This window comes from Ailuropoda melanoleuca, chromosome X (genome assembly GCF_002007445.2).
Source record: "Ailuropoda melanoleuca isolate Jingjing chromosome X, ASM200744v2, whole genome shotgun sequence".
NCBI lineage: Eukaryota > Metazoa > Chordata > Mammalia > Carnivora > Ursidae > Ailuropoda > Ailuropoda melanoleuca.
Genome location: NC_048238.1, coordinates 62,270,224 through 62,285,946, shown reverse-complemented (window position 1 = coordinate 62,285,946; position 15,723 = coordinate 62,270,224). Strand labels below are relative to the sequence as shown.

The 15,723-nt window shown below is 37.6% G+C and overlaps 1 protein-coding gene across 3 annotated transcripts in view; it reads right to left on the bottom strand.

Annotated features, from left to right (window-relative positions):
• Positions 1-15,723, bottom strand: part of APOOL (apolipoprotein O like) — a 104,010-nt gene that overhangs the window by 49,953 nt on the left and 38,334 nt on the right. For all 3 annotated transcript variants that reach the window (XM_002929607.4, XM_011237650.3, XM_019810313.2), the window contains one exon: positions 946-1,065. In XM_002929607.4, coding sequence (XP_002929653.1) covers positions 946-1,065 — 120 coding nt within the window. The remainder of the gene's footprint in view (positions 1-945; positions 1,066-15,723) is intronic.

The following is a 15,723-nucleotide window of genomic DNA, read 5'->3' as shown; positions in this document are numbered from 1 at the left end:
ATGGAGGTGTATTTCAGCTTAGAAGCAACATCTGATTAATAAAGATGTGGTAGCAACAACATAATGATTTGTGAAGAAAGTAATAACAACAAACTCTAAAGAAAGTACTTCATCCTCTCCTTTTTCTTAGTGTGCATCAGAATGGGAAAAAAATCTAAATAAGACATTTATCTCAGGGTAGAAATCATCCTACACAGACTAGTGTTTATATTATTTTTTCACAGGAATATAAATTCTCTACAAATCAAGATTATATTAACCCACTGAAGTGATAAAAGTTTTAAATCAAATTTGCTCTTTTACCTATTTCTAACTAATTTATTAGTAAGGAACAACTGAGAAATAATTTGAAGACTTCTTGTAAATAGCCAAACAACTATACATGAAAAATAACATAAATGCTTACTTAACTATCTTAATCTATGCAGTAGTGGTATAGTAGACTAAATATTACTAAACATGGCCACAAATTTTTTGCTGGTACTCATATTGAGAGGTGGCATCTAATTCCACTCCCTTTATTTTTTTTTTTTAATTCCACTCCCTTTAAAACTGAGTTGGCTTTTGTGGTTTAACAACAGAATGCTGTAGAAATAACTTTCTTGGACATCTGATGATAAATGAGAAGCTTAGTAAATTCTGCCAAGGGCCTCTTGTAAGAGCCCAGAACTGCCTGTGTAAGTAACCTGACTATGCTTAGACCACCATGCCTGATAGGCCACATGTAGATGCTTTAGTCAATATTCCTAGCTGAGCCCAGCCTTCTGGCTACCTGTGACAAGGTACTAAAGATGAAAATACAACTGTCTTAGGGCCTCTAGATCAACCCATTCACCAGATGAATGTCACTGAGTAACCTCTGTCAATACCAAATGTAACAAAAGAATCACCTGTCTGAACGAATCAGAAATCTCCAACATTAAACTACTGTTAGAACTCACTTACCTTGCACCAGCCAATGTAACGACCAGTTGTAGTGCGGATGGATGCAAAGCCCATTTGTAAATGACCAGGCTGCTCTTCAACATATTTAGACCGCAGAGGTGGTGCAGTATATATGGGGAGCTAGAGGCAAAAAAAAGTTCTTGTTAAAAATATAAAACAGCTGGACTTCCTTTTTTAGGAGTATAGCAGAAGAGAAGTCATCAACCTTCCTGCTAAAAGCAACTAAATATGCTGATAAAACATTTTTAAAAACACCTTAAATGGGAGGAATGATCCAGTAAGCTGTTGATAAAGACTGTTCAGAAGCCTAGATTTAAAAAAAGACAGAAATGCAGAGATAAACAATAAAGCCAGCTTTTACCTTGTCATCATTTGCTTTAAAATAGATGGTTCATAGAATATGGAATCAGGAAACAAAACCTAGAAAAAACAATCTACAAATATAATGTAATCCCTATCAAAATATTAATAGCATTTTTTTTTTACTGAACTAGAACAAATTATCCTAAAATTTGTATGGAACCACAAGACCCCAAATAGCTAAAGAAATCTTGATAAAGATAAATAAAACTGGAGGTATCACAATCCAGTTTTCAAGTTATATTACAAAGGTGTAGTATTCAAAACAGAGTATACCAGCAGAAATCTGGACACATAGATCAAAGGAACAGATAGGAAATCCAGAAATAAGCCCACAAATTATATAGACCATTAATTTCCAATTGCAGAATATGCAATGGAAAAAAAGAGAATCTCTTCAACAAATGGTGTTGGGAAAACTGGACAGCAACATGAGAAAGAATGAAATTGGACCACTCTCTTACACAATACACAAAAATGAATTCAAAATGAATTAAAAACCTAAATGTGAAACCATAAAAATCCTAGAAAAGAACAGAAGCAGTAACTTCTCTAACATCAGCTGTAGCAACATCTTTCTAGGTATGTCTCCTGAGGCAAGGGAAACAAAAGCAAAAATAAACTTTTGGGACTAAGCAAAATAAAAAGCTTTTGCACAACAAAGGAAACCATCAACAAAACTAAAAGGCAATCTACTGAATGGGAAAAGATATCTGCAAATGATATATCTGATAAAATGTTAGTATCTAAAATATGTAAAAAAAACTTCTAAAAATCAATACCCAAAAAATAAACAATCCAGTTGAAAAATGCACATAAGACATGAACAGACATCTCACCAAAGAAGACATACAGATGGCCAACAAACATAAAAAGAGGCTTAATATCACTCATCATCAGGGAAAAGCAAATCAAAATCCCAACGAGATATCAAATCACACCTGTCAGAATGGCTAAAATAAAAAACGTAATAGAAGATAGGTGTTGTTGAGGATGTGGAAAAGAAGGAACTCTTGTGAACTGCTGGTGGGAATGAAAATTGGTGCAGCCTCTGTGGAAAATAGTCTGGAGGTCCCTCAAAAAGGTAAAAATAGTACTATGCTATGCTTCTGTAATTACACTACTGGGTACTTATCCAAAAAATACAAAAACACTAATTCAAAGAGATACATACACCCCTATGTTTATTGCAACATTATTTACAATCGCCACATTATGGAAGTAGCCCGCATGCCCATGGAAAGATGAATGGATAAAGAAGATGTGATACATACACACACACACACACACACACACACACACACACACAGGAATATTATTTAGTCATAAAAAGAATGAAATCTTGCCATTTGCAAGGATATGGATGGAGGTAGAGTGTATAATGCTAAGGGAAATAAGTTGGTTAGAGAAAGATAAATAACATGATTTCACTCATACGTGGAATAAAAGAAACAGAAGGAATAAGTAAAGGAAAACAAAAGAGAAAAAGAAGGTCTCTTAAATTATAAATAACAAACTGATAGTTACCAGATAAGAGGTGGGTGGGGAGATGGGTAAAGTAAGTGATGGGGATTAAATACTACACTTACAATGAGCACTTGAGCAATATACTGAATTGTTGAATCAGTATACTGTATACCTAAAATGAATATAAAAGCATATGTTAACTATACTGGAAATAAAATTAAAAAGTTAATAGAAAAAGAACTCAATTGGTAAGTTACACTGGATACAGTTATTGAGAGATTTAGTGAACTGGTAAATCTGAAGAAACTATGCAAAGAAATAAAAAAAGTTAAAGAGATACAGAAGATAGGATGAAAAGAGAGGGGCAGAGATAATATTTAAATAGAATGGCCAAGATTTTTCCAGAACTAAACACTTGAGAGATTCAGAAATCCAACATATCCCAAGTAGGATAAAGAAAAAATAAACCACAATTGGATATATAAAACTCCATAATGCCAATAACAAAGAAGGAATCTTTTTTTTTTAAAGATTTTCATTATTTATTTGACACAGAGAGACAGCCAGCGAGAGAGGGAACACAGCAGGGGGAGTGGGAGAGGAAGAAGCAGGCTCTCAGCAGAGGATACTGATGTGGGACTCGATCCCACAATGCCGGGATCACGCCCTGAGCCGAAGGCAGACACTTAACTGCTGAGCCACCCAGGCGCCCCCAAAGAAGGAATCTTAAAAAAAAAAAAAAAGCGGGAGAATAGAACCTTCAAAGGAATAAATATTAGATAAAATTTTGACTTCTCCATAATAACAATGCCAAGATAATATCTTCAACGTGCCAAAAGCAAGTAATGCAACTGGAAATTATATACTCAATAAAATACCTTTGTTTCAAAAATGAGGGAGTAGCAGGGACTCATTCAGACAGATAAAACCCAAGATACTCTGCAACCAAATAACCCTCATTAGGCAGTTTATTTATTTACTTACTTGATCATGCTTATTTACTTACTAGATCACTGGTTTATTATTAAGCATATAACTCAGAAACAGCCAAATGGAAGAGGTGCATAGGTCTAGGTGTGGGGAAAGGGAATGTAGCTTCCATACCCTCTCCACATGCACCATTCTCCCCACATACCCGTATGTTGAATGTGAAAGCTCTTCACACCACATCTTTTTGGATTCTTTTATAATAATAATTTTTTATTATGTTAGTCGCCATATACTACATCCTTAGTTTTTGATGTAGGGTTCCATGATTCATTATTTGCGTATAACACCCAGTGCTCCATGCAATATGTGCCCTCCTTAATACCCATCACCAGCCTAATCCCATTCCCCTAACCCCTCCCCTCTGAAGCCCTCAGTTTGTTTCCCAGAGTCCATAGTCTCTCATGCTTCATTCCCCCTTCTGTTTACTCCCCCTTCATTCTTCCCTTCCTTTAAAACAAAAACATTACAAGAGACAAACAAGGACAGTATATAATAATAAAGGAGACATAGTTAAAATGTCCATGCTACCCAGAGCAATCTACACTTTCAATGCTATCCCGATCAAAATACCAATGACATTTTTCAAAGAACTGGAATAAACAGCCCTTAAATTTGTGTGGAACTAGAAAAGGCCCCGAATTGCCAAGGAATTGTTGAAATGGAAAAACAAAGTTGGGGGCATCACAATGCCGGATTTCAAGCTGTACTACAAAGCTGTGATCACAAAGACAGCATGGTACTGGCATAAAAACATACACACAGACCAATGGAACAGAATAGAGAACCCAGAAATGGACCCTCAGCTCTTTGAGCAACTAATCTTTGATAAAGCAAGAAAAAACATCCAGTGGAAAAAAGACAGTCTCTTCAATAAATGGTGCTGGGAAAATTGGACAGCTACATGCAAAAGAATGAAACTTGACCACTCTTTCACACCATACACAAAGATAAACTCCAAATGGATGAAAGACCTCAATGTGAGACAGGAATCCATCAAAATCCTAGAGGAGAGCATAGGCAGCAACCTCTTTGACATCGGCCACAGCAACTTTTTTCATGACACCTCTCCAAAGGCAAGAGAAACAAAAGAAAAAATGAACTTGTGGGACTTAAACAAGATAAAAAGCTTCTGCACACCCAAGGAAACAGTCAAAAAAACTAAGAGGCAGCCCAAGGAATGGGAGAATATATTTGTAAATGACACTACAGATAAGACTGGTATCCAAGATCTACAAAGAACTTCTCAAACTCAATACACAAGAAACAAATAAACAAATCACAAAATCGGCAGAAGATATGAACAGACACTTTTCCAATGAAGACATACAAATGGCTAACAGACACATGAAAAAATGTTCAACATCATTAGCCATCAGGGAAATTCAAATCAAAACCACACTGAGATACCACTTTACACCAGTTAGAATGGCAAAAATTGACAAGGCAAGAAACAACAATTGTTGGAGAGGATTTGGAGAAACGGGATCCCTCCTACATTGTTGGTGGGAATGAAAGTTGGTACAGCTACTCTGGAAAACAGTGTGGAGGTCCCTTAAAAAGTTAAAAATTGAGCTACCCTATGATCCAGCAATTGCACTACTGGGTATTTAACCCGAAGATACAGACGTAGGGAAGAGAAGGGCCATATGCACCCCAATGTTCATAGCAGCATTGCCCGCAATAGCTAAATTGTGGAAGGAGCCGAGATGCCCCTCTACAGATGACTGGATTAAGAAGATGTGGTCCATATATACAATGGAATATTACTCAGCTATCAAAAAAGAACGATTTCTCAACATTTGCTGCAACATGGACGGGAGTGGAGGAGTTAATGTGAAGTGAAATAAGTCAAGCAGAGAAAGACAATTATCATATGGTTTCACTCATCTATGGAACGTAAGAACTAGGATGATCGGTAGGGGAAGAAAGGGATAAAGAAAGGGGGGGTAATCAGAAGGGGGAATGAAACATGAGAGACTATGGACTCTGAGAAACAAACTGAGGGCTTCAGAGGGGAGGGGGTGGGGGAATGGGATAGGCTGGTGATGGGAGTAAGGCAGGCATGTTTACATGGTGCACTGGGTGTTATACGCAACTAATGAATCATGGAACCTCACATCAAAAACCAGGGATGTACTGTATGGTGACTAACATAATATAATAAAAAATATTACTGTAAAAAACAAAACAAAAACAAAAACAAACGAACAATAACAAAAAAAAAAGACAACACACGATAGAGAGGGATCTCACAAGTCCAGTGTTTATCCAGGAGGAGTGAAGGGCTGGTAGCCCATATCAGGCACCCCAATGACTGGGATCTACACCACAGAGATGAGCCCCCAAACATCTGCCATTTTAGAAATCCAAAGGTGCTAACACCCAAAGGACCCGAAGCACTCCAGGAAACTGAGATTCTGTTTTTAAAGGGTTTCTTGAGGCACCTGGGTGGCTCAGTTGGTTGAGTGTACGACTCTTGGTTTTGGCTCAGGATTGTGGGATCAAGCCCCTCCACGCTCAGCGGGGAGTCTGATTGAGATTCTCTCTCTTCCTCTCCCTCTGCCCCTCCCCCTGGCATGCTTTCTCTAAAATAAATTAATAAATCTTTAAAAAAATAAAATAAAGGGCTTTTCTCACCCAACCTGAGATCCAGTGAGAAAACAGTAGTTTGAAAGCACCCAGATTCTACGTAAAGGAGAATTACTTGCCTACCTAAAAGCATCTGATGGAGAGGCAGGGGACCGTTGCAAATCTCAGAGACAGAGGTGCTGAAAGACACTAATTTTGTACTCTCCACCTACTCTGATAGCATAGGTGGGTGAGCTGAGACATGGCACCCTCCCACTGACTTGGTAAGACAGGCAGGTAAGAATGGTTGAGTTACTTCCCTGCCGCCTGACTGAAGGCAGAAAGTGTCAGTGGTTGCAACGCTACCTTACTCCTGGCTGAGGCAGGCTAGCACAGTCAAAGCACTTTCCCACTCCCTAGATGAAGTCAGTAAACATGGACAGTGTGTCAATCCCCTCTTCCCTGGCTGGGGCTGGCAAATAAAAGCAGTCATGGCATTTTCCTACAGACAAGGCACTCTCCCATTGCATTCCTGAAGCCCATAAGCTTGGTAGTCAAAACGTTTTCCCTGTTGCCTTTTTAAAGCCAGTGAACATGCCCAACTCCCTACACTCTCCAGCTGCCTTGCTAAAGCCAGTGGGCATACACAGTTCACAGAGAGGACACAAAACACAAGGGGTCTTGATCATCTGGGCTTGGTGGCCAAGGGGCCTGGCTTTTCTGAGTACTTGGAAATGTAAAAGTTGGAAAGATAGTTCCTGGCAGGTGTCCAACCCAGGGCACTGCACAGACAGGAGAGTGAAACACAACCCCAGTCTTCCTATAAAACAGGTCTATATACTTAGCCTGGAGCCTCAGTCTAGGGACAGGCTTTAGGTTTCCCATAAATCTAGAGGCTAATGAGGCTTTTCCAGGAACATAAGCAGGGAGATGCCATCCTTGTACACCCCTTTGGTTTTGAGGAGCTCTCCCAGAAAGTAACTTACAATTCATCTGGAGCCCCAATTTTGGCAAGTATCACCCTGGGGATACCTCAAGATCTCATGATCTGGAGAAATCAAAATTGTGGCTCCACAGAACTGTAAATACGTGTATGCTTTCAAAGGTGCTGCCTGAAGTCTAGCTTCAAATCAGGCTGAAACTATGTGATAAATGAGATTCCTCCACTTGGAACAATGACAGGTCTTTGCACACCCTCACAGTGGGAAGATATCAAGCATAAATCAGGTAATCTAAACAACCACAAAGTTTTGAGAGACTACCAAGAGGTAGGGCAAGTTTGAATAAGAAGTATCATCAACTACATAAGGTCACAACTTCAAGATTAAGAGAGGCATATGTTTTGCCTAATATATACAATCAAAAAAAAAAGAGAAAGTCAAGAAAAATAAGAAAACAGAGAAATATGTTCCAAATGAAGGAACAAGACAAAACCTCAGAAAAATAAACCTAATGATACAAAGATAAGTAATCTACCTGATAAATAATTCAAAGTAATGGTAATAAACATGTTTGCCAAACTAGGGGGAAAAAGAAGGAATGAACACAATGAGAATGTCAACAAAGATACAGAAAATATAAGAAAGTACCAAACTAAAGTCACATAGCTGAAAAATATAATAACTGAACTGAAAAATACACCACAGGGGTTCAACCGCAGACTGGATGAAGCAGAATGGATCACTGAGCAAGAATACAGAGCAACGGAACTCACCCAAACAGAGCAGGAAAAAGAAAAAAGAATTGGGGGAAAAAAAAGATAACTAGGGTCGCCTGGGTGGCTCAGCTGGTTAAGTGTCTGCCTTTAGCTCAGGTCATGATCTCAGGGTCCTAGGACCAGGACCGAGTCCCACATCGGGCTCCTTGCTCAGCAGGGAGCCTGCTTCTCCCTTTGCCTGCCACTCCCCCTGCTTGCGCTCTCTGACAAATAAATAAATAAAATCTTAAAAAAAAAAGAAAGATAACTTAAGGGACCTGTGAGGCACTATCAAGAAAAATAACATTGGCACTATAGGGGTAACAGAAGAGAGAAAGGGACAGCAAACCTATTTAATGAAATAATGGCTAAAAACTCCCCTAACCTGGGAAAGGAAACAGAGATGCAGGTCCTAGAAGTACAGAACATTACAAACAAGATAAACCCAAAGAGAGACACATCAAGGAACATTATAACCAAAATGTCAAAAGTTAAAGAGAGAATCTTCCAAGCAGCAAGAGAAAAACAAATTGCTATGTACAAGGGAAATCCCATAAGGCTACCCAGCAGATTTCTCAGCAGAAACTGCAAGCCAAAAAACTAGTAATACAACATCTTTGAATTCCTGAAAAGAAAATTCTTCTAGGAATACCAGCAAGGTTATCATTTAAAACTAAAGAAGTAAAGAAGTTCCAAATAAGAAAAGCTAAAGAAGTTCACAACTAATAATCCAGCCTTACAAGAAATGTTAGAAAGACTATGTTAACCTGAAAAGAAGTAACACTAATTAATAACAAGAAAACATGAAGCTAAAAATACCACTAGAAAAGGTAAATGTATAATGAAGGAAGTGGATTAATCACTTATAAAGATACTATAAAGGTTAAAAGGCAAAAGCAGTAAAACTGCTATAATTAGTTCACAGACACATAAAATGACATCAAAAACATAAAATGTGGAAGGGGAATAAAAATGTAGTTTTGGAATGTATTCAAATTTAAGTTGCTATCAGCTTACAATACACTGCTTTAAATAGATAGATAGATAGATAGATAGATAGATAGATGATAGATAGATAGATAGATAGATAGATGATAGATGATATATATGAACCTCACAGAAAAACAAAAAAGTTATAGTAAATACACCAAAGAAAATGAGAAATGAATCTAAACATAACACTAAAGGAAGTCATCAAACCACAAGGGAAGAAAGAGAAGAAGAAAGGAACAGAGAAGAACTATAAAAATAGCCAGAAAACAATTAACATAATCCTATCAATGATTACTTTAAATGTAAATGAAGGAAATTCTCCAATCAAAAGTCGTAAAGTGGCTGAACAGATAAAAGTACAGGACACACTTAAATACAACCTACAAGAGACTCACTTCAGAAGTAAGGACATAGACTAACAGTGAAGGGATGGAAAAATATTCCATTCAAATACAAACAACAACAAAAAAGGTATACTCTTATCAAACAAAACAGACTTTAAAACAAAGACTGTAATAAAAAAACAGAGAGGTGCTGTACAAAATAAAGGGGTCAATCCAGCAGGAAGATATAACATTAATAAATATAGATGCACCCACCACAGGAGCACCAAAATATAGAAAGGAAATATTACCAGACCTAAAGTGAAAAACTGACAGCAATACAATAATAGTAGGGGATTTTAATAGTACACTTATATCAATGAATAGATCATTTATAGAGAAAATCAATAAGGAAACATTGGCCTTAAAGGACACAGTAGACCAGATGGACTTAATAGATATACACAGAACATTCCATTCCAAAGCAGCAGAATACACATTCTTTTCAAGTGCATGTGGAACATTCTCCAGGACAGATCACATGTTAGGCTACAAAAGAAGTCTCAAACAATGCAAGAAGAATGAAATCATATCAAGCATGTTTTCCAACCTTAATGGTATGAAACTAGAAGTCAACTACAAGAAGAAAACCAGAAAAACTATAAAAGGGTGGAGATGAAACAATGTGTTACTAAAAAACTACTAGGTCATAGTTACTGGTAACAGAAGAAATCATGAGAGAAATAACATAATATATAGAGACAAATGAAAATAAAATATGATATACCAAAAACTAAGCCAAGGAGCAAAAGCTGTTCTAAAAGGCCCAATTTATAGCAATACAGGCCTACCTCAAGACACAAGAAAAATCTCAAATAAACAATACAACTTTTCACCTGAATGAACCATAAAAAGAAGAACAAAGCCCAAAGTTAGAAGGAAGGAAATTATAAAGATCAGCATGGAAATAAATGAAGAGACTAAGAAGACAATAGAAGATCAAAGAAACTAGGAGCCAACTCTTTGAGAAGATAAACAAAATTGACAAATCTCTAGCTAGACTCACAAATAAAGATGGGGGGAGCTTAAAAAATCAAATCAGAAATAAAAGAGTAGTTACAACCGGTACTACAGAAATACAAAGCATCAAATAAGAGTACTGTGAAAAATTATATTCCCACAAATTGGAAAATTTAGACTAAATAAATTCATAGAAACACTCAATTTTTGAAGACTGATTCATGAAGAAACAGGGAATCTGACTACATATATTACCACTATGGAGCCTGAGTCAGTAATCAGAAAACTCCCAACAAACAAAAGTCCAGCAGCAAACAGCTTTACTGGTAAATTCTACCAAATATTCAAAGAAGATTTAATATGTACCCTCAAAATCTTCCAAAGAATTGAAGATAAGGAAACACTTCCGAACTCATTTTATGAGGCCAGCATTACTGATATCAAAACTAGTTCTGTTGATCTGCTCTACTGTGCTCCTCGTTTCTAATTCATTGATCTCTGCTCTAATCTTGATCAACCGCTTTCTCGTGCGTGGATTAGGCCTGTTCCTCTGTTCCTGTTCCAGCTTCTTGAGGTGAGAATACAAAAACTGCATTTTAGATGTTTCTATTCTTTTGAGTGAGGCTTGGATGGCTATGTATTTTCCCCTTAGGACTGCCTTTGCAGTGTCCCATAGGTTTTGGACCGTTGTGTTTTCATTCTCGTTGGTCTCCACTAATTGGTTAAATTGATTTTTGATTTCCTGGTTTATCGAATCATTCTTGAGCAGGATGGTTCTTAGTCTCCAAGTGTTTGAGTTCCTTCCAAATTTTTCCTTATCTGTTGCTGTTCCAGTTTCTTGAGGTGAGAATATAGAAACTGCATTTTAGATTTTTCTATTCTTTTGAGTGAGGCTTGGATGGCTATGTATTTTCCCCTTAGGACTGCCTTTGCAGTGTCCCATAGGTTTTGGACCGTTGTGTTTTCATTCTCGTTGGTCTCCACTAATTGGTTAATTTGATTTTTGATTTCCTGGTTTATCGAATCATTCTTGAGCAGGATGGTTCTTAGTCTCCAAGTGTTTGAGTTCCTTCCAAATTTTTCCTTATGATTGAGTTCCAATTTCAAAGTATTGTGGTCTGAGAATATGCAGGGAATAATTTCAGTCTTTTGGTATCGGTTGAGACCCGTTTTGTGACCCAGAACATGGTCTATTCTTGAGAATGTTCCATAGGCATTAGAATAGAATGAGTAGCACCCCAATGTTCATAGCAGCATTGTCCACAATAGCTAAATAGTGGAAGGAGCTGAGATGCCCTTCAACAGATGACTGGATTAAGAAGGTGTGGTCCATATATACAATGGAATATTACTCAGCTATCAAAAAAGAACGATTTCTCAACATTTGCTGCAACATGGATGGCACTGGAGGAGATAATGCTAAGTGAAATAAGTCAAGCAGAGAAACAATTATCATATGATTTCTCTCATCTATGGAACATAAGAACTAGGAAGATCGGTAGGAGAAGAAAGGGATAAAGAAAGGGGGGGTAATCAGAAGGGGGAATGAAGCATGAGAGACTATGGACTCTGAGAAACAAACTGAGGGCTTCAGAGGGGAGGGGGTGGGGGAATGGGATAGACTGGTGATGGGTAGTAAGGAGGGCATGTATTGCATGGTGCACTGGGTGTTATACGCAACTAATGAATCATCAAACTTTACATCAAAAACCAGGGATGTACTGTATGGTGATTAACATAATAAAAAAATATTTAAAAAAAACTAGACAAGGACACTGAAAAACAAAACAAAACAAAACAAAATAGGCCAATATCCCTAATGAACACAGATGCAAATATCCTCAGCAACACATTATCAAACCAAGTTCAATGATATATTAAGAAGATCATACATTATGATCAAGTCATTTAATTCAGGAAGGCAAGGGTATTCAACATCTGCAAATCAATCAACATGATATATCATGTTAACAAAATGAAACATAAAAACCACATGATCATCTCAATAGGTACAGAAAATACATTTGACAAAACTAAAGATCTATTTATGACAAAAACTCTAATGTCGGTAAAGAGCGAACATATTTCAGCATATCAAAAGCCATATATGACAAACTCACAGATAATCAATGATAAAAACTAAAAGCTTTTTGTCTAAGACAACAAATAACGATGCCACTCTTTCCACCTTTATTCAGCATAGTATTGGGCATTTAGTCACAGCAATAAGGCAAGGGAAAAAAAGGCATCCAAATTGGCAAGGAAGAAGGAAAACAGATGGCAGGATACTATAATATATGGAAAACCCTGAAGACTCTACCAAAATATTGTTAGAACTAATGCATGAATTCAGTAAGGTGCAGAATACAAAATCAATATACAGTAATCTATTGTTTCTAAACACTAATAACTATCACAAAGAGAAATCAAGAAAAAAGTCCCATTTACAACCACATATAAAAAGGAAAATAACAAGGAATGAATTTTTCAAGGGAGGTAAAGGACCAGTACAATGAAAACTACAAGACGCTAATTAAAAAAATTGAAGACACAAAAAATGGAAATATATTCCATGCTCCTGGATTCGAAAAGTTAGTATTAAAAATGTCCATACAACCCAAGGCAATTCACAAATTCAGTGCAATCCCTATCAAAATTCCAATGACATTTTTCACAGAAAAAGAACAAATAATCCTGAAGTGTATATGAAACCACAAAAGACCTTAAAGCCAAAACAATCTTGAGAAAGAACAAAGGCCGTAGACTGTACCTTATTTGTACCTTATTTCAAACTATACTACAAAGCTATAGTAATGAAAACAGTACAGTATTGTCAAAAAACAGACATAGAGATTAACAGAACAGATTCAAGAAATAAACCTACCCATTTATGGTCAATTTATGACAAAGGAAGGAAGAACATACAATATGGAAAGGACAGTCTCTTCAATAAATGGTGCCGAGAAAAACTGGACAGCTACACAGAAAGCACTGAAATGGTGGGGAAAAAAAATAGAAGCTATGGAGCCAAACATTTTAATTTGCATCACAATATTAATTCCGCATGTTTTGGATTCTCCACTGAAGATCTGGCTTAGAAAAGTCGAGAGAAGCTTTTGGGAAGATGGCAATTTAGAAGGATCCTGAGCTCACCTTGTCCTGTGGACACACTGGGATAACAGCCACATCAGTGCAACTAACTCTGACAAAGACTCACAAACTTGGCAAAACAGAATTTCCAGAGTTAACCACAGAAAACAGAACACATCAAAAATGGCAGAAGGAGCAGAGACATGGTTGGGAATCAAACCCCCAGTGAGAATAACCACAAATGGGAGGGACATCACAAGTACAAAGAGACAAGAGGATTAGACCCCACACTAGGCAGCCAAGATTTAAGAGACTGGCACTGGGAAGAGGAGTCCTCACAGTATTTGGCTTTGAAAACCAGTGGGGCTTAACTTTCTGAGTTTTTATAACCAGTTGCGTTTAACCCCAGGTACTTAAAAATCTGGGAGAGGCAAACAGCTATAGGAAACTGAGTCCTCAACCTTAAAGAGCCAGCATAACAAATAACCCAGCTGAGTTCAGCATAGAAGCTGCAGGTTTAAGCTCCTGGTGTATACAGGAAAATTTATTTACTCATCTCAGAACATGGACTGAAAGGACAGGGATCTTTAGGAGACTTCTCTAAGAACAAAAGAGATGACAGGTACCATTTCTCCCATACCACACCCCCAAGCCTACACAGCAGGACATATGTAAGAACTAGTGTAAATAATCTCCACCTATCTTGCCAGCACCGCATGCCTTGTGTTCTTCTGTGAATCTGCTCAATCCAACACAGGCCACTCAGCAGATATCCCTCCAAAGTGGTTCCTGCCCCAACATACCCTGCAAGCAACCCATGCAGAGACTTGTGCCACTACAAAGTAACTTGTGCCCTGGGGAGAAAGGAAAGATAACAACAAACACAAGTGTGGCTGCAGTTCCAGCAGCTGATCCTTATACCTAGCAGCACAGAAAGAATATCCCGCTAAACACTGTGACTGCAGCCATGGCAGAAATACTGGAGGCAAGCTTCTGGTCTGACTACCCACACTGTCCACCAACAAAAGCCTCTTCGAAGACAAGGCGGGGAGAGCACACAGCAGGTTGGTGTGACTGCACTCCTGGCAGATGGCCTAGGGAAAGCATCTGATTTGACTGATGATATTTCTCAACTACAAGACCATGGTGGTCCCAAACTGACCCCTTAACTGCACAGGGACCAAACCCTGCACGGTACACCAATAACAAGTAAAGTGGACCATTGGAGTTGACTGACCGAAAGCAAATATGGCTCAGCCACAACAGTACGGCACATGCACAACACAAAGGAGATACCCAGAAGTATCTCGTTCTGGTGGACAAGGAGGATTGTGCTACAGGACATCACAGAACCTCTTCTTCATAGAGCAACTATTTTCAAGATCAGGAGCCACAACTGACTTTCCTAATAAACAGAAACAAATACAGATAACTAGACAGAATTTGGGGAAAAATAAATATGTTGCAAATGAAAGCATACAAAATAACATCAAAATAGCTCGATGAAATGGAGCTAATCAAGATACATGATAATGAATTCAAAATAATGGTCAAAAAGATACTTACTTGAGACAAGAGAGGAAAATTTCAGTAAGACTTTCAAAAATAAGAGAGAAAATACAAAAAGAACCAATCGTAGATGAAGAATTCAACAACTGAAATTAAAAATACAGTAGAGGGAATCCACAGATTACAGGAGGCAGAAGAATGGATCATCGAGCAAGAAGACAGAGTAATGGAAAATAACAAAGCTGACAGGAAAAAGAAAAAAGAATAATAAAAAATGAGAATAGGTTAAGGGAACTCAGTGACATCATGTTGCCTAATAACATTCACATTAGAGGGATCCCAGAAACAGAAGAGAGATAAGGGGGTAGAAAATTTATCTGAAGAAATAACAGTTGAAAACTTCCCTAATCTGGGGAGGTAAATAGACATCCATTACCAAGAGACACAGAGAGCTGTACCACAGCATCAACCCAAGATGGTACATACCAAAACACATAATAATACAAATGGCAAAAAAGTACTAATAAAGAGAGAATTTTTAAAGCAGCAAAAGAAAAGATTTACATACAAAAGAAACCCCTTCAGGCTATCAGCTGATTTTTGAGCAAAAATGTTGCACTCCAGAAGGGGGGGTATAATATATTCAAACTGCTGAAAGTAAAAAACCAAACACCAAGAATACTCTATTCAGCAAGACTATCATTCAGAATAGAAGGAGAGATGAAGAGTTTCCCAAACAAACAAAAGTTTGTCACTAAACCA